The sequence below is a fragment of the Acomys russatus genome, chromosome 24 (assembly GCF_903995435.1).
Source record: "Acomys russatus chromosome 24, mAcoRus1.1, whole genome shotgun sequence".
Lineage (NCBI taxonomy): Eukaryota > Metazoa > Chordata > Mammalia > Rodentia > Muridae > Acomys > Acomys russatus.
The window spans coordinates 60,078,038-60,102,126 of record NC_067160.1 but is presented as its reverse complement, the minus strand read 5'-3'; the positions used below and the strand labels follow the sequence as shown (position 1 = coordinate 60,102,126).

At 55.9% G+C, this 24,089-nt stretch overlaps 1 protein-coding gene across 4 annotated transcripts in view; it reads right to left on the bottom strand.

Annotated features, from left to right (window-relative positions):
• Nucleotides 1–24,089, bottom strand: part of Rxra (retinoid X receptor alpha) — an 83,830-nt gene that overhangs the window by 9,491 nt on the left and 50,250 nt on the right. For 3 of the 4 annotated variants that reach the window (XM_051166866.1, XM_051166865.1, XM_051166864.1), the window contains 4 exons: nucleotides 12,753–13,018; nucleotides 9,344–9,494; nucleotides 8,604–8,783; nucleotides 1,494–1,663 (listed from right to left, as the gene is read on the bottom strand). In XM_051166866.1, the coding sequence (XP_051022823.1) occupies nucleotides 1,494–1,663; nucleotides 8,604–8,783; nucleotides 9,344–9,494; nucleotides 12,753–12,962 (711 nt within the window). In that variant the 5' untranslated portion in view covers nucleotides 12,963–13,018. Of the gene's footprint in view, nucleotides 1–1,493; nucleotides 1,664–8,603; nucleotides 8,784–9,343; nucleotides 9,495–12,752; nucleotides 13,019–14,878; nucleotides 14,913–24,089 lie in introns of those variants that run through there. The other variant, XM_051166867.1, reaches the window with a different exon arrangement.

Sequence of the window (24,089 nt, the reverse complement as noted above, 5' to 3'; positions counted from 1 at the left end):
CACTGGGCAGGTTCTAGTGGGCAAAGGTTTCTGTGGTCTCCACGGGAAGACAGCCAGGACTGGGTCTCCACAAGAAGACTACCCACAAGGCCCAACGCCTTGTCCACAGTACGGCAGCTCTGGTCCTTAGACACAGGCGAGCTGGGTAACGGGGGTGGGGGTAGGACAGTGACTGTGTCACGGGTCCTCACAAGTACGCAGGAGGGGATCCTCACCCACAGACTACAGAGGGCTTCAGAGACGCCTGAGCCCCGGGACAGGGCAAGACTGTTGACAACACATAGCTCAGATATCACCCCCACTGACCCCTGGGATAGCTCACTAGCCACTGCCCACTGCCTGGGGCTGAAGGAAAAGAACTAGTCCTCTGGGTCCATCCCAGCCATGGACTGTGACTAGGGCACTGAGAAACAGGAAAAGACTAGCATAAGCCTCATTCAGAGAGAGAAGCTGACAGGGCCTTCCTTGAGGTCTACCTGGACTGGGTGTCCGACAGTTAGCGACAGGGCTCTGGTCCCAGCCCTGAAGTGCACACAGGGGTCCAGATGGAGCCTGGACATCATGAAAAAGCACACACAGGATAGTCATAGCTGGGCCACAAACATGAGACATGAGGCCTCTGGGTTTGTGCAAGGTCCCTTTCTTGGATTTACACAAGAAATGTCCCAATCTGGGACATGGCTACAGCCACCTCCTCAATGGGGCCTTGGGCCAGTGGAAAACTAAGCCCTCCTTGGCCATTGGCCCCTGAAGTGATGGCGGGGGTGGGGCAGGGAGGGCCAGAGGAAAGAGTTCAGGAACAGGCAAGGAAGCCAGAAAAAAATCTGAAACCAAGACCCTGCAGGCAACCAGGAAGAGAGGCAGCAGTGGGAACTGCGGCCCTTCTGGCTTTGTCTAGAGGCTGCAGCAGCTGCAGGTGGCAGGTGGCATAGGAGAGTGGGGAAGGTGACTATCTAGGCCATTCCTATAGGTGGCCAGTTTGAGGGTGACCAGCTGGAAGGCCCAGAGACACTTTTGCTTCAAGAGTAGCCACAACAGCTGTCACTCATGAGTACCTCCCCATTGGCTCCTCCAGCTTCTCATAGCAGCGGGTGGGACAGGAAGGCTCCGGAAAGTCACTCTGTGGCCACACACTGGTGAGAGAGCCAGCCCAGAGCCTAGCAGCTGCTGCAGAGCGTTCTGCCCAGGCTCAGCTCCTCATAGCCCCACCACTCACGTGAGCCAACATCCAACGGTGACAGCTGGGCCTGGCCCTGACCCTGACCCTGCTGAGTATCTGTAAGATGCAGACTAAGCAAGACCAGCGGGAGAGTCAGTATGTCCCAAGCAGAGTAAGTCATTCATAGGGTCACCCAGCTGGACAGAGGTCCCACTGCTGGGGACAAGAGACCACAGCAGCCTAAGGACTCTGGTTCGTTGGCTGCCCCAGCAGGAGGGTTAAGTGAGTTAGTAACCAGGAGGAGACTACGGCAGGTGAACGTCTCAAGACTCACTGAGCTGGGGTTCAGCCCCATGTTTGCCTCCACATATGTCTCAGTCTTGGGCTCAACAGCAAGCTCGGCTTCCAGAATCTTCTCTACAGGCATGTCCTCATTGGCACTGCTGGTGGACTCCACCTCATTCTCATTCCGGTCTTTGCCTCGCTGCCGCTCCTCCTGCACAGCTATAAACAGGAGACAGTCACCTGGGCCAGCCAGGCCCACAGTTCCTAGAACTTGCCCCCACATGGTCAGGCCCAGGCAGGACTAGCACCTACCCAGTGCATCCAGGACCCTGGCGCCCCCTCCAGGGCCCGCTGAGGGAGGCACATTCAGAGCCCAGCCTCACACCTGCCTGTACCTGGCCACTAGGTGGCTCTACACCCTGAGCACACTCAGCTAGTATTCACACCAGAGCCCATCTGAGGTTAAGGCAGAGAGCCTTTCCTGAAGCTGATGGGTCACAGGAATACTGATGCAGGCTTTCAGAGCTTTGGGGCTCTGAGGATGTGCAGAAACACAGGAAGGCTTCCTGGAAGAATAGAAATGGGCCTGAAGGAAGAAGCAAAATGAGGGAACTAATTCACCAAAAGAAACAATTTATAAGAATGCCCAGGAGTGACAGGGAGTGATGACAGCGATAAGCAGGTGACTCCTGAAGTGATGAGGCAGAGCAAGGGCCAATCGCAGACATGCTGGGAAGTGTGGAGGCCTGCATTCACCGGTCCCGTGCTCGCACGCTCCGCTCCACTCTGCTTCACACTGACCACACACCAGACAGCAGCTCGCAGACAGCTGTGGGCAGCCCGGCTCAGGGATGGCGGGAGGCAGCACAGGAGGAAAAACTACAGCTGCCCGGCCTGCAACACCTCTGGCGAGCAGGTCCAGTGACGAGCCTCCAACCGGAGCAAAGCAGCACACTTTCTCCACCCGCCCACCTTGATAGCTCCCGAGAACCTCTTCTACTCTGCTCCTGCCACTGTTCAGACACCAATAGAGTTCTAAGCTCTCCCTCCACTCTGTGTTCCTGCAGCAGGCTAGGTGAAAACCTGGACAGTCTCCTCTCCAGTGCCCTCAGATACTCCCTTTGTGAAGGCTCAAGGGTGTGGCCAGTGAGATCTTTCTGGTGCTGCCCTCTCAGGACCTTGGTCAGAGCTGATTCACCCCTTTTCTCCGGCCAGGTTGCCTGGGTGGCAGAGCACAGCTAGGCAGCATCAGGCTCTCATAAGAAGCTCAGCGCTAGCCTCCTCCTCTACAGCCAGACCTACCTTCTCACCCCAGGCTCTCTGGCCCACAACCTCCTCAAATGGCTTAGAATATAAAACACAAGGGTCATGCTGGGCATAGTGGCGCACGCCTTTAATCCCAGCACTCGGGAGGCAGAGGCCGGCAGATAGCTGTGTGTTTGAGGCCAGCCTGGTCTACAAAGTGAGCCTAGGACAGCCACAGCTACACAGAGAAACGCTGTCTAAAAAAACAAAAACAAAAACAAAACCAACAACAAAAACAAGGGCCAATAGGCCCTTTGCCCAAGCAGAGCTGCCAGCAGCCGCCTCCGAGGAAGCAGCCTTCTCTCGTGCCCACCTCCCCTCGCTCCTCCACGGCTCCCACTGCAATGCTCTGCCCAGTGGCTCCCTTTCTTGCTACAGCTCTGTGACAGTTCTGAGTGACTTAAAAAAAAATCCCTGGCTACTGCTCCCTGATGGGCCCACCTACACCATACAATTGGCATTCAGAGTGAACCAATACAGAGCTCTCCCATGTTGAGGCTGTGTTCCACAAGACTCGATGGCCTGGCTGTAGCAGGGACTTTCTACCTGTGAATGAGCCAAGGATGAGAGGCTGCTCTGATGCCTGCAGAACATACCAGCTGGGCTGAGGAGCTGGGCAGAGGCTGGTGTTTTGCAAGCCTGGCTCTTTTGGAAAATCTGACAGCAGGTCGGGGCTGGTTAGGGTTGAATGCTATGGGCAGATGGTGCCCAGCCTACAGGGGCTGCAGAAGGCTGCCAGGCTCCATCCCTCCCCAGCTGGGCTCCTACGGGCCCCCTCCAATGTGGCTGCCAACGCATCTGGGTTAGGGTCACTCCACAAGTCACAGAGGACTCTGGCACAGGGCCTGGGGAAATCAGCCCACCAATACCAAGCAGCCCCACTGACGGGCATCTGAACAGACCAGTGGCAGGCATCAGCATCCCAGAGCCAGATGACAGACTCTTCAGCCTCAGGCTACGACAATGACAACTCAACAGGCTCAGGGTCCCAGGTGGGAAAAGCAAACTTAAGAGAGCAAGTGCCACACAAACTACGAGCTCTGGAACTAGACTGTCCACTCCGAGCAGCTGCGGTGCTTCAGGCAGCTCCTTTAGCATCTCTGCGCCCCCACTTCCTGTAAAATGTCAGCGCAGAGCCTGCCTTCCAGAGGGCCCTGAAGGAAGCACCTGAGCAGGCTGGCTCCACCCTGCTGGCCCAGTTTCACTCCCCAGAAAGGGACTTCCTTGCTCTCAGAGACTGCCCTGGGATGTGGGAAGCCCTGAGGAAGGCAACCCAGAGCACAGGCCCTGAGAGCAGCCAGCTATCCCTGAGAGCTTGGCCCTGGGTGGGTGAGGGGCTCCTCACACCTGCCTCCCATGCGGGGGCAGCTGAGAATTAATTAGCAAATGTTTTGTGAAGCACTTTGAAGCCTCCAAGGGCCCTAGCAGCTCAGGGCGGCATCGTTATAAATATTATCGTTTTATTTATAGACGGCGGAGGGGGCAGAGGGAGCGGGGGATTTATGTTTTGCCAGCTCAATCACCTTTTAGACGCACTCATGTTTGACTTATGCTCCACTGGCGCCGGGAAGCCTCGGGCGGGAGGCGTCTGTAAATACAGAGCCTCCTTATCCTTCCAAGCCCGCGCAGGTCTTGCGGGGGAGGTGGCTGCCTCAGAGACTGAGGTTCCCTCCGCCTGGCGGTGGTGCCTGCAGCCTAAGGTTCAGAACTCCTGAGATCCAGCTGCAGCTGAGCAGGAGGTGACCCTCTTCCAGCACACCTGGATCCCACTTAGGACACACAGTCAAAGTAGAGGGTTTGGGGACTGCTCAGCCACTAGGCCCAAGCAGAACGGATGGAGCCTTTAAGGGGGTAGGGTGTCAGGGTACAAGGGACAAGAGTAATGCCTCCCTGTTTGAGGCTCTGCCAGAAACTGTGGCCATCCTTTCCCCTTTAAAAGCCCAGATCTAAACCCTGAGATAGGCAGGACCAGGTTGCACCAACATGCACTAGCCCAACCGGCCCTTCTTACACCCAGGCAGTGGCTGTCCAGAGTGGGTGGCTTCTTCCTAGAGGCCGCCCAGTGCATCAAGGTCCTTGCACCTCAGGAGATGGCCTTCCCTCCCTCTCAAGGACAAGTCTGACACAAGTCTCAAGAAGAGTGAAGCCACAGACAGACATGCATACATGCACAAACACAGATACAGCACAAAATACACCGTGGCCGCCATGCTCCGACCCCACTACCAGCTAGGCTTGGGCTGTCTTCTGCGCTGTTCCACCAACAAGGCCCACAGTTCAGATGGGGACACTCGGACCAGAGAGGCAAGTCATAAACCTAGAGAAGCAATCAAGCCAGGGCTAGTTCCCTACAGTGGAAACAGTGGAATCATCCTTGTCTGTGTGCTTGCATGCGCGCGCGCGCACACACACACACACACACACACACACACACACACACACACACGCGCGCGCGCGCGCGCGCACTGCCATTTCCGCACCCAAATACTCCAGAGCCAGAAGACAGGGTGCAGGAAGCTAAGAGAGTCAGGAAGGAAATGCAAAGAGGCCTCAGGGGAAGGGAGCTGAGGATGGGGTGTGCAGTGCGCGGCCTCTCTAGCCTGCAGACCATCGCACCTGCAGGGCCCCCAGCCCTACCATCACCTGCCCCAGCCAACAGGCCCAGGTTCTGCCTGTGAAGGGCACTGCCCACCCCCAGCTGGGGAATGCTGCCAAACAAGTCCCCGTGGCTGCTTGCACATGCAGGCCCCTGCTATTGCCCAACACAGATGCTATCAGCCTGCAGTATCCTTCATCAGCCTGAAGCCAGGGCGCCTCTCCCAGGGCAGGGCTACGCCACGGGGAGACACAGCCTTCTTGTGGTCAGCTCCCTCCTCACAGCACCTCTACACCAGCCTCAGTTCTCAGCACTATGTGTGATCAAGCCCGGAAGACAGAGATCACAAGATTTGGGCTCCAAGCTTATTGACTGCCACCTACCAGAGCTGGGTACATCGGGGGCTAAATTAGTGCCAAAGGCCCTGGGTTGGAACCTGGCCTCACAGCTTCTCCAAAGGCTGTCAGGATGCAGCCAACAGCCCCACCCACTACTCACAGAACTCTCTTTCTAGTGGTTAGCCCGGGAGAGCAGCAGGAATCAAATATGAATTTACTCTGAGGACTGGTCCAGACCCCCAGGGTGGGCTGGGAGCAGCGTCCACTACCTAAATACAGGTAGAAGTGGGAAGCAGCCCTTTAGAATCCTTCCAGAGACCCCTGCAGGGTCAGCTCCTAGGCTGCTCTAGTGCCAGCCATCTCAAGAGCAGGCTGTGGACTAGGGCCACAGGCACTGGAAAATGCAATAGGTCTCTTCCCCTCACCAAGGACCAGCCATTGGGTGGCAGTGCCCACCAGGCCGGAGGGCCCTCCAGCCATCTTATAGCTGCCACACAGATACCCTGTGCAGCCACAGCTGCTACAACTGGGACAAGAGAATGCTTCACAGGGCTTATACTAAACACTGTCCAGCTGGGACAATGGCATGGGGTGGGCTTGGGGTGCATCTCTGTACAGGAATGGGTAAAATACTTCTCAGAGCTCAAAACACTATCACAGCACGGCCCAAGGACCAGAGCACAGGCAAATGGGCAGCCTGGAGTCCTCTTCCTTGTACCCCACTTCTTCTGTGCAGGATGGGCAGTGCACAGGCATGGGGGAGGTGAGCATTTTACGTGCAAGGACTGGACAGGGGGTGCTCAGTGCCCCGCCCACAGGAAGTACCATGATAAGTCCAGCCTCCCCACCTCATGACTGTGCATTCCACTGGGACTAGGAGACATCTTCTACAGCGCCTGTATCTCTGACAGCCCAGGCAGCTGGAGTCTGAACATCAGCCCCCAAGAGCAAACGTGGAAGCATTGGAAGAAATGGTCGTGTGAGCTAGAGGTTCCCTCGTGGGGTCAGAACTGTAGTGTCCACCACATGCCAGGTCAGCTAGTAGCCTTGGCTTTCACAGACACTGCTGCCTTCAGCTGGCACACAGTACTTGATCTGTCCACGCTTAGGGGTCAGCCTGGCCATATCCCTACACAGAGCCATGCTCACCACCCAAGTCTGGGTCAGGGACCAGCTCCCGAGCTCTTGCTGACCAAAGCCAGGGACCTACCCACTTATCCAATGGTCACTTTCAAGGGACAGGAGCTCATACCCAGAGCCCATTAACTGTGCCCATCACCAGAAACAACAGCACTGACAAAGAGCAGGCTCAGGGCTGAGCTCAGCTCCTGGGAGGCTCACACAGCCCCATTTCCACCTCTGGCCATGGCCCATCCCAGGTCTACCCACTCAAGAACCTATCCTCTAGAGGATGTGCTGTGTTGACTATTACCAATAAGTGCTCCCTGAGGGCATGTGGTACCACAAAGATGGGTCAGTGTAGCCCTCCCTAGGCAGGGCAGTCCCAGCAAGATGCCCTCCCTGGCTGGGAACACACATACACACACATTGCAGCCCCACAGCATATGTTCTGTATCTGCTGCCCCACCAGCAGCACTCGGAATGAGGACCAGGCTACTGGAACCCCCTACACCCCTACTGACCACACAGCATGGACAAGTTCCACAGGAGCGCAGGGCTTCTCACGAGCAAAGGACCAGATTGTACCCAAAATGGGGTCAATGTGAAGGCCCAGCACTGGCCCTATTCAGGCTAGTCCTAGTTGGGGCAATTGAAGCGCTGGTGGGAATGTGGAAGGACACACAATAGTCATTGGTCCCACGCACAACTCAGACAGAGGGAGCTGAGAAGCTGGAGGGGCAGGACTGGAGACCCAGTGGCAGACCCTGCCTCCCAGAGTGCCCATTCCTGTGAGGCCTGGGCCTAGGACTGATGGAAGAACCTCAACCAGGCACCTACACACACCTACACACACACACACACACACACACACACAGACGCGTGCACGCACGCGCGAGAATGTAAGGGTCTGGCTACACAGCTTGACATGTGGGACCTCTGGGGAGTTGCCTAGACTGTCACCTAGCTTTCCTACACATCTTGCTGATAATAAAGGCTCAGGGGACCTGTGGGTTAACAGATGACCCTGCCAGGGGTGAAACTGGAAGTGGCCTTGAGAAGAGGGGGAGCCCAAGATGACCCTGTGCAGGTTCAACAGGCGCTGGGGGATACTGTGGGGGTCTCTAGAGCCCCCTCCCCCACTGCCCCAAATGTGCCTCATATCACGAGCCTCCCTTACCATCTCCTCACCGGGCAGTCAGAAAGCTGGGCAGCTAGCGAACACGTGGGCACCACCGCCTCTCTTGCCACCTTCCTCACTCCCACTTCTACTTCCAGCCTTCTCTACTGTGCTTCCTCCCCGGTGCGTGCTCTCCAAGAATGACCTCTCCTGGCCATGTGCTGGCTCACCCCTGCCAGAACCTCAAAGGGGGACCATTTGCTCAGCTCCTGTCCTTGGGCTCAAGCTGCCAGTGGGACAGGCCTGGCCTGCCTTATCTATGCTACAGTCCCAAGACCTAGCCACACAGCAGGCACTCAGTGAAAATCTGGTTGGGGAAGGGCTAGCATGATTCAGGCAAACTCTACAGACTGTAGTCTTAACAACACAGGCCAGGGCTCAGGTGAGCACTGAAAGGAGAGAGCCTTGTCACTGGATGCATACAAAGGAACCTGCCAGGCTATACCAGAGTCTGACAAACTGCAAAATTCAGGCCTGGGCTCTGTACTCAAATACACACACACACACCACTCGCCCCTCCGCGCCCCCCGCCCCCCGCAACAATGCCGATGAAGAAGACAAAGGAGGACTCCCAGGTCTAGTGAGTAGAGTGTGCTGGGCAGTAGGGTGTTCAAAGCCTACCTTCCCGCTTCATGCCCATGGCCAGGCACTTCTGGTAGCGGCAGTACTGACACCGGTTCCGCTGCCTCTTGTCGATCAGGCAGTCCTTGTTGTCACGGCAGGTGTAGGTCAGATCTTTGCGTACTGTCCTCTTGAAGAAGCCCTTGCAGCCCTCACAACTGTATACCCCATAGTGCTTGCCTGTAGGGTGGGGTAGAGGCATGGGTGAACTGCATTGATAAGCCCCTCACCCATGTGCCTAGCGTGCTGCAGCCAGGAGATCTGCCTGCAGGCTTCAGAACCCCTGTCTGAGTTCAGGCTGGAAGCTGCCTGGCCTCCCTGCCCATCAGAGAGCAGGTCCACTTCTCTCTTATCTTCTGGGGCTATGGATCACCACCCCTGAGGACCAGCATCACCAACAGTGCCTGGGCTATTGTGCCCTGGAGGAGTGTGGGCGTGGTTCTCAGCTCTCAGGCTACTGGGGTTCAGCTGCACAACATAAGGCACCCTTTAACGGGCATGGTCTTGAGAGGAGGCCAGCCATCTTCTCCTGGCATGTCTCTCGACCACCCTTCCTTCCTAGTGTCCACCTTACCTGAGAGCAAAGCGAGGCCCCTGGAGCTCCCGACCCACCCCTTTCTACAGGGCACAGGAGGCAACCCTGGGTTCCTGTCTCCCTGGACCCAGCCCAGTGGAAACCCCTAGGGAGACCCTGTGAGCTCTAGGCAGGTATCATGCCCCTGCCCACCAGGCAGTCCTACCTGAGGAGCGGTCCCCACAGATAGCACAGATGTGCTTGGTGAAGGAGGCCATGTTTCCTGAGGGGTGGGCAGGAACCTTGAGGACGCCATTGAGGCCCAGCGGGGGCTTGATGTCCTCACTGCTGCTCACAGGGTTCATGGGTGAGCTGAGCTGCAAGGGCACGAGTCGGGGGGAGGGGGGAGGGTTAGCCCTGTCAGGCACTGAGGACTGCTGCTTGGCTTCCTACAAGAAAGCACTCCACTCTGCAGAGCCTCACTCGGGCCACATGGCTAAGAGGACCCCTCCCAACAGACCGAGGCCACTGCACGGAACCAAAGAGCTCACAGAGCCGGGGATCTCATGCCTCTCAGTCTCGTACAGAAGGCCCACTTACACACTCCACCACCCACCTAGGGACTCCCACTTCCACCTAGCACATGCCATGGGCCCTGGACACATGAGAGCGCAGGTACTCTGGGCTCCCCCACCATCCACGTGAGGATAAGAGGCCCAGGCTCAGGGAGGCAGAGGGCTGGGCTCCTCCTGTTTCATTCATATCACCCCCACCCCTCCCCACCCCCACCCCGCACAACACTGGTATCTGGAGCAGGACACAAGAAAGGAGAGCCGGTGGACATCAAGCTGTAGGGCCAATACGGCCATCTTAGCACAACCTTTGCCTCTCCCAGCCCGCTGGCCACGGGGGGGGTGGGGGGGGGGCAAGCGTGGGAAACTCACCCTGTCACCCAGGCAACAGCTGCAGCGTCGCAATGACACAGCAGTTTTGGTTCCGCAGCCTACAGCCCAGCTCTGCAGTGCTTCCCTCTGCCTGCCTATCTGCCAGGGCTGCAGAGCCCAGCTGGGTAGTCCCCCCACTTCTGAAAACCCCTGACAGAGGCAGAAAAGCCAGCTGTACAGGGGCACTGCCCTAGCATAGCCCCTGCTGCCCCCTGCAAGGGGAACCTCACCTCCTTCCTCGGGCCTCCTGCCCCACCCCCCACCTTTCTCACAGGACAGGAAAAGCTGGGGGGGGGGGGGGTGTGCTAGCATTCAAAATGTTTCAGCAGCCAGAGCTGGCCAGTGTTGTGAGCTAGGCAGTGAAGCTCTGCAAGAATACCTCACTCTGGCTAGCTTTAGGTGGACTGCTGGGAAGCCTGGAGGCCCACAGAGACCCCTGGCTGTGTCAGAAGGAGTTGTAGGGATACAGTAGGCCCTGGTGGCAGGGCAGGGCAGCTCACTGGAAAAGAGAGCAGTCCATATGCTAACTGGCTGACGGTCCTATGTGGGACTCCCGGGGCAGCAGGGAGGCAAGACTACACACACCCGCCACCCCACTTACTGTATGGGAAGCCTAACCCTGGAGGTTCCTAGAGGTCTTAGCTCTGGGCCCAGTGAAACCCTGATGTCAGGACAGAGCAAAGGCTGGGCTGTGGCACCCAACCTCACTACCAGCCCAGAGACACCCGCAAGGTTCCTCAGGGCTCCACTAGTGGACAATCCCAGAATCCCATGGCTTGAAGGATGCTTTTTTATCCTTCCCAGATGTGCGCTCTATCCTCTCCTTCCTCAACATCCCCATGGACCACAGGCCTCATCTCCTGGGACTTCTGTGCTCCCTACCCATCTCTCAAGAGACCCAGGGCTGGACAGCCCTCTGCTGGAGGCCAAAGCATCCCTGGTGAGGGCAATACCTTTTCCCTTTCATATCCTTGGCATTTATTTCGGTTCCGCCTCATCGGTGTCCCACCAGGCATTCCCTCTTCCACCCCTACCCCATCCTGCCCTCCCAGGCCAGGCCAGTCGTCCACACGACCCACTTGATGGGATATCCAGAGCAGCTCTTGGACCTCCCTCTGCTCTCAGGCATGCTCCTCACAGCTTTCTTCCCCATCTGGCTGGCTACAGGCATCGCCAAACACCCACAGTGGGAGATCAGGAGGATCAGAGACCTCAGTGCCTCCCAAGCCCCACATCTGGGCACTCGGAAAGTGACAGGGACGCCAGCATGGCCAGACAGGCAGGTCTGGAGAGCAGGAGGGAACATCCCCTTGGCCCTGTCCTAGTAAAACCTCAAGACCAAAGGAGACACCACAAATGAGATACAAAATGAGACTCGGGCACCAGGTGACCGTGGCCGGATATAGCTATATCCAGACCCAGGAAGGAACCTCATGGAACAGAGAGTCAAGAGATGTCAACACGGAAGCCAAGGAGCTGTGAAGATCAGGTCTTCATCTCTCTACCTATGGCACCCACAGTTAGCAAGGACATAGATCACCTATGATAAAAATAACACGGGGAGGTGGCCAGGTGGTCAGGCCTACTTCGTGCTAGCAGCACCTCAGGCCTTCTGCCCACTTCTGGTGGGCAAGGTGAGGAGTGGGGGACAGGGTAAATAATGGACTGTTCATGAGCAGGAACCCCAGCTCTTCTATGCACACAGGTGCTTGTGCTAGCATGCATATACATGAACACACACACACACACACACACACACACACACACACACACACACACACACGGGGTAAAAGGGCTTAGATGGGATCAGCATAGAAAAACCTGCCAGATTGTCTGGAGGAAAGGCTTAAGAGGCTCAGGCCAGTCCCAACAGGCTACCTGGTGAGGCAGTGAGTGGTCTATACATGCACACACAAGTGCTCACAAGAACGGGGACATAGCAGATGGTGTGGTCCGCAGCATGAGGCCTTGGTAATCTAAGGGACATGTAGGCACTGCCAGCCCTGTGGTTCCAGGTGTGCCAGTGTGAAGTGCCACAGCATAGCTACTGGGGATGGGAGAAATGGACAGAACCCACACTGAGACACTCAGAGCAGACAGGGGATCCCAGACCTGTTTCAGGAAGCTGAGAAAGACCCCAACTCCCTGGAGTGCCCACAGCAGGATGAGGGCCCTGCTAGGCCCACAGAGAAGGAAGCCAAGCCCTACAGAGAGCCAGCATCCACAGAGCCAGAGTCCAGGCACAGGCTGCCACCAGGGGCCTCGGGAGAACCTAGGGACAGACATTGCTGAGCCAGGGTGTGCTTTCCCTGAAGGGGCTGAGCCCAGTGACCTAGGAAGAGGGACCTATGAGGCCTGAGGGATCCTGGAAGATGGGCCCAAGCTTGAGGAAGCAGATACTCCAGAGTGTGCCACAGTCATGGGGACAGGCTGAGCGGAAGACCAGCTGCAAGAAACGTCAACTGACAGAGCTATAGAGGCCAGTCTGGGTCAGCCAGAGTGAGGCCCAGCCCTTTCACTACCAGCACGACTCTCTGAGGCTAGCTTTTGTTCTGTAGCCCACTCTCATGAAGAAAAAGTAGAGGTGACTGCTTTGACCATCCACCCGACGCCCCCCCCCCCCCCGCCACAGGTTCACGGCCTGCAGGTGAAGCTCCCACTTTCCATCCCACTCCCCAGCCCAGCACTCACCTGAGGGCTACCAGTCCCGAAGCCCAGTGTGGGTGTGGTGGGTACCGACATGGAGTGCGGGCCCATAGGGGAGCTGATGACAGAGAAGGGTGGACCCATGCCATTGATGGGAGAGCTCAGGGTGCTGATGGGTGAGTGCAGCTGCCCAGGGGAGCCCAGTGGAGAGCCGATTCCCGGGCCCAGGGAGGGGTGAAGCGAGGGGGCAGCCATGGAACCTCGACCCGCTGGAGAGCTGAGGGATGAAGAGTTGACCTGGGTGGAGAAGTCTGCAAGACAAGAAATGGCAGGAAGGAGGGTCAGGACGGCCTCTAGGCCCTGGCCACTGTCTACTCCCACTTGTTCGAGCCACAGGCAAGCCCAGAGTGCCAGGATGCCTCTGCCACACTCCAAGAGCTAAAGCATAGTTGGAGGGCCCCTGCAGGTCCGATTGCTATCCCTCTTACACTCTCTGGGATTCTAAGGGCACAGCCAGGGCGAGCATTGCAAGCCGAAGGCTCTAAAATCTGTCACCCTGACCCCCATGACATGGACTTTTGGGTACCACAGCAGCAGAGCAGCCCAGAGTCCAAGGCCTCGAGCTCCCCTCACTCCATGCACTGGGGCCCATTTGACCCTTGTGGGGCCTAAAAGAAGGAAGGGACCAACCAAAAAGGTGGCACTGGCCCTTCCCATGTGGGAGGGGAGCTTCAGGTGGCTTTGTGAAGGGGCTGGGAGTGTGCCAAGCATGAGACTGGCAACCCACGGAACAGGGTTGGGCCTAGGACCTCCCACATGCCAACCTTCCACGCAGGGTTTCAAATGTGAAAATTTTTAGTCAGGCTTTCCCAACTCCAGAGCCTGGGGAGGTTCTTAGGTGTCCTGTCTACTGCCCACAGGCCTGGCAGGCCATGGAAAAGACCCTGAGAAGGATGCACATGGCATCCTGGGAGCAGCAGGTGCTCTGTGGGAGTCGCCCTCCCCATTTCCCTCCCTCTCCTCTCTCCTATCTCTTATAGGCTTGGCCTTTTCTGTCACCTCACTGCCATGGCACTTGCTTCTGCTGAATGGCGAGGGCCGGCAGGCATATGCAGTGAGTGGCTAAACCCAGCTAAGGGACACAGGCTGGTTGTACTACTAGACACCCAGTGCATCCTGGCTGTGTCCTGTCATGTGACCCAAGCAGGCAAAGCCCAGAGGAGACACTGGAGGGCACTACATCAGTCCTGAGACAACACTGGCAGTGTGGATGGGACCCTCAGACCAAACTTGACTCTGGTCCATCCTGAACCTGGGGCCCAGCACAGTGGTGGGTGATCCCAGCAGCTGGACCAATGCCAATTCCAAGCCAGGAACGCTACAGAGGCCCTGCCACCAGGGCCAGCCCCTCAGAGAGCAGCCTAACATATTTCCATCCCAAAGCAGGACTTCTTCCCTGCTTCCCTTCAAGAGAAGGATGCAGTAAGGAAGTTCCACTGCTGCCCTGACTGACAGAAGGGACCAATTCCATGAGCAAATGAGGCTCATTTGGCCTGCCAGGAACCTTTGCCACTTATAAAACTGGGAACAAACCAGCTTGTTAAACAAAACAAACAAAACAAAACAACAACCAAAACAAACAAACAAAAACAAGCCAATTTAAGAAATCCAGAATTAGCTGAGCGGGCTAGCACACACCTTTAATCCCAGAACTAAGGAGGCAGAAGCAGAAGGATCTCTGTGAATTCAAGACCAGCCTGATCTACAAAGTGAGACCCTACCTCAAAACACAAAGGGCTGGAGAGATGGCTCAATGGTTCAGAGCACTGCCTGCTCTTACTGAGGACCAGGGTTTGGTTCCCAGCACCCACGTGGTGGCTCACAATTGTCTATAACAGCAGTTCCAGGGGGTTTGATGCCCTCTTCCGGCCTCCATGGGGACTGCATACCCACAGTACAGTACACTTACACACAATACTTAAGGAAAAAAAAATCTTAATCCCAGAACCAAGCGGTAGTAGCACCTACTGGGCAAGACAGGAGCTACAGACCAGCTCAATAAGCCATTAAACTCCATTCCAAGATGGGGTAAGAGCCTCAAGGAAGGGATGTCAGGCAGCCAGGCAGAAGAATGTGTCTTAAAGGAACAAATACAAAATCCAATTGCTTACACAAGCCTGGAATGTCTTTGTTTTGACGTCAACTGAGCTCTTGTAACCCTGTCAGAAAAGCAACCATCTCCTACCTATGACAGAAGCGGGATCCAAGAAGGTTCGTGAATAAGAACCACCCAAAGGCAAACTTACCACAATCTGCATCTGCCCCTAAGCCAGGCAACCACAACCATTTCCACACCACAGGGATACCTGGAGGCCACAGGGCTGACCCATCGCAGCCTCTTCCCACAGATGAGGAGACCTAAGCCAGCTTTCCCCTCCCTGTGCCTGTTTCATCGTTTGAGATATGTGCTACTCTGAGACCCTGCACACCATCAGGCTAAGCCCTCATTTGTAACCCCTTTAGCCCATTTGAGGAACACATTTTGCTGACTTTGAGCCCTGAAAAGGCCCACTTATCCTGGTCTTTGAGAACACGATGAGGGCATGACCAGAAGAGAAATCCCTGATTCCTCAGACTCTTGGCACCAGCCTGTTCATGGGAGGGCTTGGACAACAGGAGTGACAAGAGGTCTAGGGCAACTGGTCACACTAAGGGTGGCTCTCATTAGCCATGATAAGTGTTTCTGCTCAGGAATTCAAGGAGGAACACCTGGGGAGGGGGGAGGGGGGACCTGCAACAGGGTCTGTGTAAAACTCCTCAAGCCTGAGATTTGCTATAGGAGCAGCAAGCGAGGATGAAGGGAGGAGGGAGGGAGGCAGACTGCAAAGCTGCCAGCTACCAGCTGTACCCCAAAGCTCCCCTGGCCCTTCAAGGCACCACCCATACCTGGCTCAAGTTGGAAAGTGCTAAGGAACTGAGCCAAAGCAATGGAGGAGAAAGCAGGCCAAGGTGGCTCAGGGAAAGACTTCAGGAAGAAAGGGAGACAGCAGGAGCAAGAGCCAAGCCTCCAGTCTGGGAATGTGGCTGTCTCTGTGTGGAGGTTCCCTTAGGTACCCCTCCCCCAGCCCTCCACCCTGCCCGAAGCCTGGTGGTACAGAGCCAAGCGCCCTGCCCTGCAGTTGTTCCAAGCAGACTGTAAGCCCCTGGAGCTCCAGTGTGAAGGGGGCTGCCGCCAGAGCAAGGCCTACCTTGGCAGGTCCCCACTGCCCCAGGCCTCCACCCCAGGCTTTCCTGTTTACAAAGAATGTCCACTGCAGACACCTTCCCAGAGCCTGGGTGACAATGGGCTGGGTGTGTTTTCTGGATCCTTCTGCAGGGAGAAACTAACCAGGAAGGGACTGAGCAAGAAATGCCTTTACATCCTTGCAAAGGAAGCCTCCTGGCTCATCTGTGCATGCATGCCTGTGCATGCATGCCATGTCTATGTGCACATGTGCATGTGTGCTGAGTGCATGCTCTGCCTTGTCTGGCACTTAGCTGTCACCACCCTGATAAGCCATGGGGTCCCATAAGGCACAGTTCGGGCAGCCTCACTTTGCAGTTGCAGGGCTGTTGACAGCAGCCATCTCCACTGCTTAAGGAAAACCTCCAACCTCCACACCCCTCTGCCATCGGGCTTGTAGGATGGGGTCTAGGGCTGCAACATGCCAGCTTCAGACCCGGGAACCACAGGACACACATACTTCCTGCCCAAGAAATGGCAGAAAAGCCTCAGGAAACTGACTGAGGGGAACTCCAAACCTCAGATTATGAGGCACAAGGAACACATACACAATCCTGTATAGCAAGATACCTCTGCAAGTCTTTAACCAATGTAGCCAGGGACCCTGGGAAAGGAGTGTAGCCAGGGGGCTTACATGTGCCACAAGGACAGACAAAGAGCAGAGAGCCTATCTTTGCAGGGAAGATGCCCATCATCCCACACACATCACGAGGGGCAGAGAGCACTCCCTTGGTACAAAACTGACCACAGTATGACTGCTTAGAGATTTAAACAGAGCAGAGATGGACTGCCCCCAGCCCAGCACTCAGGGCAGTTCCAGAGGGTGCAGGAGGCTGAGGGACACTAATAAAAGCCAGGCACTACTGAGGTTATATGCAAGTGAAGAGCGCCACCCCCAGCAGTCCCGATGCCTGTGTCTGCAGATGCCGGCCTGCAGCAGGACCCACAGCAGGAGGCCCAGAGAAGCCCCACCAACTCCTTTCCAGCCTCTGCTAGGCAGGCAGGGTGCAGGAAGTGCCAGCCCACTGCAGCTGGAGTGGGTGAGCCCCACAGCCCCTTCACGGTAGCCAGGGAACCCCAGCTTCTAGAGAGGGGAACTCAGTCATCCACAGCCCTTATGGCACAGCAGGACCTAAGCAGGCTGTGTGTCTGGGTGAACAGAAGTGGACCATGTGACTGCTCAACCTAGAGCCTGGCAGGGAGGGCAGATGGGTCTAAAGTGGATAATCCAGGGCCACCAAGGAGCGGCCTGAGGAAGGTGCTCAGCATGCAGCCAAAGCCCACACAGTGAGCCAGCACCAGGATAGCTGTCATGTTCTAGGCACAGTGCCTTTATCCCCACCTGGGGGTACCCCCACCCCCGGAACTGAAACTTTGCAGTGGGTAGCTCATGGGTCCTCAGAGCTTCCTGGGCTGCCCACCTCCAGCCTCCACCTTCCGGAAGTACTGCTTCCCCTGAAGCCCTGGGAGGGAGAAGAGGTGGCCGTGGAGGAGAGTGATAGGAATGTGACAGGGTCCATGCCACCAGGACTTGAGGAGGCCAAGGGTGGTCAGAAGAGGAGGGAGGAAGAAGGCAGGCCATGGGCCCCAACGGGTGGGAGGGGACAGCTTCAGGTACTGGTAGGCAGACAGATAAACATCACACCACCAGTGCTAACCATGCTAAGAAAGGGCCGCTGCCCACACGTGACGCCACAGCGACCCCTGAGTCTTAGTTCTCTCCTCTGTAAAATGGGCTGAGGCTTCTGTGGCAGCCCAGACAACAGCTCCTGGTAGTCCTGTGTGCCCAGCCCTCCTACAACAAGCCTGACTTCTACTCCCTGAGAAGGGACCCCTCAGTGGTCACCTCAGCTGTAAGCTTGGCTCATTCACTGTCTCCACTCCCAAGCTTCAGCTCACCACTCTAGAAGCCTGCTCTGGGGTCACCCACCCCTTCCCTCAAAAGCCCCAGCCAATCAGGAAGCCCCAGGCCAACCAGACTCTCCTGGGTAATCAGAAAAAAAGTGAGACTGACTCCAACCCAACTAGTACAGGCAGGCCCCCACAGGGGCCCCTCAAGCAGAGAACTCAACCAGTCAGGAGTGAGCCTGATCCAGTCCCAGAAAGTCTGTCAGCCCACAGGGGCCAGAATGCAGCAGCCCCCTGTTCTGAGCCCACAAAGCCCTGAGAGAAGTAGCAGGCAGAGGAAAACAAAGGCACAGTAAGCAAACTCCTTCGCCCCAGGCAACCATGGGTACCAACAGGAAATGAATGGAAGGCTGCAATCCCAGGTACCCACCCGCATGCCCCACAGAGAAGGGTTAACTAGTCCAAAGCTAACTAACTCCCTAGCCCTGGCCCTGGCCCATCCAACCTTCCTCAGCACAGCAGAGATGTCCCAGAGGCCCAGTGGCAGGGCCAGCAATGATCATCCCAAGAGATCAACAATTGTCCCTGCAGCTAAGCACCAGGCCATGCGCAGAGAGCGAGCAGGAGGCACACAGGAGGCTGAGCTCTGAGTGGCTGAAGTATGCAGGCTTAGCTCACAGTGTGAAACTGGGGAAAACGGACTAGTGAGGCGGTATGAAGGGACGGTGAGGGGCTTGGGGGCATTATTCAAGGCCTCTCTAAGGGAGGATTACAGTATGTGAGAGCATTGGTTGTGTAGCCTATCATCAGGGACAGACACAAAGGCAGACAGGGTCTACAAGCCAGATCTGCAGGGGACCCAACAAGAGCCTCTACAAGAACTTCAAGGAAGGGCTGTCCCATCCTTTGACTTTCTCTGAACCTCAATCGGGGTATAAACCCTAAGCCCCACTGTCCTGACCAAATTCTTAACTCCTAGTGTACAGTGTACCACTGCAATGGTTTTCACAGAGACTGGATCACCAAGGCCTTCGTGCTGTATGCATGGAAAGCAATATCCACTATAAGGCCCAAGACAAGAGCATGGCTGGGAGAGCCTCAAGAAGTACCAATGACTGCTACCTCAGTATCATCACTGTCATCAAAATTACCATCACCACCATCAACGCTATCATTTCATCGCCATTAATATAATCAACGTCATCACCACCACCACCACCATTATTGCAATCATCATAATCAATCTTCAACATCATCACTGTCATCACCCTCATCACAATTGCCATCACCACCCAATCACAATCAACACCATCAACCATCCCAGTCACCACCATCATCACCCTCATTAACAGCATCACTACCATCACCACCATCATCACAATCAACACAGCTATCAACTTTTAATATCACCAACATCTATCACAGCCTTTAACAATATCACCCCATCATCAACATCACAATATCAGCACGACCACCACCACCACCGCCACCACCGCCACCATCATCGTCACCATTCCCACCGCCACCTCTCTCCATCACCATCGCCATCAGTACACTATCAGTATCCTCATCACCATGCCCTGAAGAACACCTTGCTCTAACCCACTGTACAGATGGAGGCTGGAGCCCAAAGAGGCTGCTGATACGTTCTGCAAGTGGCAAAGAGATGGCACTTTGGGTTCTCCTGAGCATATTCAGTGAGTTTTGGCCTGGTCAGGGAGCGGCACAAGGAGGAACAGGAAATAGTGCCTAGTCTAGCAGCTACCTCCCATACAGCCCTGGGTGGTACTATGGTTAGACCTGGTTCTGCAGGTGTGGCTAGAGCCAGGCCACAGTAAGAGAAGTGAGAAGCATAGCCAAGACCAAGGAGGTAAGGAGGAGGCCCCCATGCCCAGGCTGTGACTATTCCAGGCAGCATTCAGTTAAGAGCTGAGAAGTGAAGATACTAGTACACTCAGGTGTGAGGGCCACCGTGTTGAGAGGAAGCTCCCCTCCATATCAACTCTTCCCAAAGCCCATAGTCCACAGAGGCTGTTGCCCAAGGTCTCCCACATCACCCCCCATTCCTGTCAGTCAGTATCATCACCCTCTGGGCCAACCACGGTGGTCACTGTCTGGGATGTCTAGTTGCTGATGTGCTCATGACTCAGCACCAAACCATGAGCGCTGTCTTCATTCCTAAACTCTTCATGGCTTAGAGATGTGCTCATATATCACATATACATACACACATACATACACACATACATACACACATACACACATACACACACACATACACACATACATACACACACACATACACACATACACACATACATACACACATACATACACACATACACACATACACACAACACACACATACATACACACATACAGACACACTACACACACAAACACACACACAACACACAGACATACACACACACATACACACAACATACACACCACATACACACACACATAACACATACAGACACACATACAGACACACATACATACACACACATACACACACACATACACACACACATACACACACACACACACACACACATACACACACACATACACACACACATACACACACACATACACACACACATACACACATACATACACACACATACACACACATACACACACACATACACACACACATACACACACACATACACACACACATACACACACACATACACACATACATACACACATACATACACACATTATATATATAATGTTGGTGGACAGAGGGCACACTCTGGCCAGGTAGAGCTGGACTCCCTCCAAGCCCTGGCTGCATGGCATGTTTCCTTTGTCTGAGTACAACTAGGGGGCAGCAAAGAGAAGACTCCCAGCTGCTCACAGCCTCAGGCCAGCAGCAGACACCTAGTCCAGCTCTAACCTGAGCATTCCAGACAGGCCCAATTGCTGGCTCCTTTGCTGGCAGGCTTGTCCTTGGAGGCCTGGGAGGGCTGCTACAGGGCCCTGGCACTAGCTATGGGCGAAGAGTACCGTCCCAGAGTGCTGCCTGGCACCTGGCTCCTGACCTGGGTACTGTCCTCTCACCTACCCAGGGGAGAAGAAACCTTGATGGATGCTTGTCCCCAGTGTGCAGACCACATAGCTGTCCCACAGGGTATCTTTAGGACCGGGACTCCCAACTGGATAGCTCTGAGGTGCCTAACTGTAGTGAAAAGCACCCTTCCTTCTCTGCCACAGAGATGGCTGCGCAGCAACAGTCAGGTGGCTTCACTACCCTGCCCAGTGCTAAAAGTCAGGAGAGAGAGAAACAGCTCCAGGACCCTAGAATGTCCTGAGCATCGCCTTCCAAGCCCAAGCAAGGGACCCACGCGTGGCCAGCCCATTCCTGAGCACAGCTCTATAGCACTGCCTGGGATAGCAGGCAGTCTAACCCAGCCTGCTGCCAAACAGCCAGGCCAAGCCTCCTTCCTGCCCTGTAGGCTGCCAGGGGCTGCCAGGGCCAGGAGCAGGCAAAGGATAGGAATCACATCCATTCATCCCCAGGCTGCGTGAATGGGAGAAAAGCCATAGAGGGTATGACCAGAGGGACAGGGCCACTGAGGAGCTGTGTGATGCCCTCCCTACCCTGTACATTTCACACTTACACGGGGCAGGTGCCAGTCAACACCTCAGAAACAGACGGCAGAGTAACAGAGACACATCTGGTGACAGTCACAGCAGCTTGGGTCCCCATCCTGTGTCCTCTCTAAACTGGCATGGCCGCATGGGGACTAGTAAAAACATCACACTAGGAAGGAAGGACCTGCTGCCCTGTCTTGCGGCCAGGCCTCAGCTCTGGAAGGACAGGGCCTTCCCAAGACCAGAGAAGGAGCCAGCAGCAAGCCTGTGCTCAGCTTTCTGACAACTCAGGCCTACAGAAACCACCCTCAGCCCAGGCCCTGAAAATCCCATTCACGATGTGCCAGGCTCGGCTGGGGGGGGGGGGGGGGGGGCGGGGGGTGCAGGAGCCGAGGGAACAACATTCTAGCCTAGGACCTGGAAGGGTGCTTACCTAAGGCCAGGCAGGGGCCTCTTCTGGACCCAGAAGCCTCCCCTCCAGGCTGTCCCCTCGAAATGTCTGTCCCCAACACTCAGTGGTGCCTGCCCAGACTTTGGAGGAGTGTAGGCAGGAGGGGAGATGGGGGGACTTCGAGAAAAACCCCAACCGTGGCGGGGCAAAGGGGCCCCGAGGCTACAGACTCTCGAAGGCAGTTTCTATTTAACAGGAAGAGAAATGATTGTTTCAATTTGAGCCACGTCGTCGCTCCTGGTGGCTCACAGGTCCCCATCACCCACCTGCCCGCAGCTCTGTCGTGGAACCCACGGAACCCAGCCGGGCTTCCTGCCCTCCCACATAGTCCCCATCTTCATCTGCAGTCCTAACCAGTTTCAAATCACACTCAGAGGAGCCCTGGGCCATACCTACCCAGGTCCCGTCCACCTACCACAAACTGAAGTGGCTCCATGGGACATGAACAGTGGGGACTCTGGGGGTAGTCAGGGCAGAGAAGATACTCTCAGGCAGGGAGCGCCCCTTTGGGGACATCCCCAAACCCTCCCACGCCCGCTGAGCATCACTGTTTTCCAGACATACGAATGATACAGTGTAGTGGAGTAGCTGTCCAGGGCCACATGGCTGACAGCAGTAGGGCAGAGCCTGGAGGGTGGAGCATCTGTTGGGCACCAGGGTCAGAAGTCAAGCTCCCTCAAACCAGAAGCCTCGGCCCCCGGCATATGTACCCTCCTCTCAGCGCGCTGCTCACCGGAGCTCACCGTGCCCTTGTGACTCCTCAGCAAACCACACCAGCACATTCATCTTCCCCTTGGCAGGGGCTTGCCCAGGTCCTCTTGACTAGCCAGAGCATACAACGCAAGTACCCAACAAATACAGGGGCCTGGCTGCCAGAGCCTCTGCCAGTGGGAACTGAACTTCCCAATTACCATCCACATCCATCATCCCTAATGCCACATGGACAGATCATGGAAACCAACAGAGACCCCATAGGATGACAGGGCTGTCTCCAGGGGACTCGACCTCATATCCTTCCGCTTCCCGGTACCGCGCCGGGTGTGTAAACACCACATGCTACCCACAGCCTGGGGTCCCAGGATAAGCCCAAGGAACTTCCTTTGCCTCTGAGATCCCCATGTCTGGCTTGGCTGGAGCCTATAATGCCCATAAGACTGAACCTCCATCAAGAATGTCACCCCAGTGGATCTCCGCACACAAGCTGTAAGGTCAGGCTGCCTATACTCCCTCCACATCCCTCGGGTAGTTGAAGAGCTTGCTGTCTAGGTGACAACAGCAAATGTGGGGACAGGATCTCCCTCCCACCTAGTCATCACTCACTACCTCCCTAAAGCTGAGAAAAGAGACCCACACTAGCCTCCCATCCCACCCTTGCCAATTGGCACCTATCAGGGCTGCAGTGGCACAACAATGGACACGACAGGCAGCAATATGAGCCACAGCCTGTGCCCCAGAACCTGAGAAGGTGTGCAGTCAGTCACCAGCATAGAAGGGCCTTGGAGACAGAATAAATGGCAGGCTGCAGGACAGCCTCTCAGCAGATGCTGGGGACCAACACCTCCATCCACATAGTACCTAGAATAGCCAACAGGGCCACACAGATCCAGCCCTAGCTAGGCTAGGCCCAGTTCAGCACACCTTCTCCACGCCATCCCTTCTACTGGTTACTAGGCATGAGGTGATGGTCTCCTCTGCTGCCTGCACCAGAGCCATCCATGATGCTCTACAAGCCCCCAGCACCAAAGCCTCTAAGAAAGGGGGCCTGAGTCTGCTGCACCCTCCCTGCTGGCCCTGCCTAACCTCAGGGCGACAGAGGCCAGAGTCTGTGTAAGGGGAGGGGCACCAGAAGAAATGGCATTTCCACCATGAAGCGTGAATACCAAGCAATAAGAGCACCAGAGGGAAGGGGCAGGGGGACAGCTGGACCATCCACAAGAAGACTGGCCAGGGTTCTGGCACAGCATTCTCAATGGAGCCATGCTAAGACACCCAGGGGACCAGGAGTCTCTGGGGGCTGAGCTCAATGAGGAAAACCCAGTTTGTAAGATGAGGAGGGAAACCACAGCCACAGCCCAGGAGCCACAAGACTGGGCAGGAGGCACCACCAGGCCATACCTTGGACAGAATAAGGGATACCACTTTGGCACCTGGCAGGAAGGAAGGGGTCCTGGAAACCGCCTTTCGAGGCTCC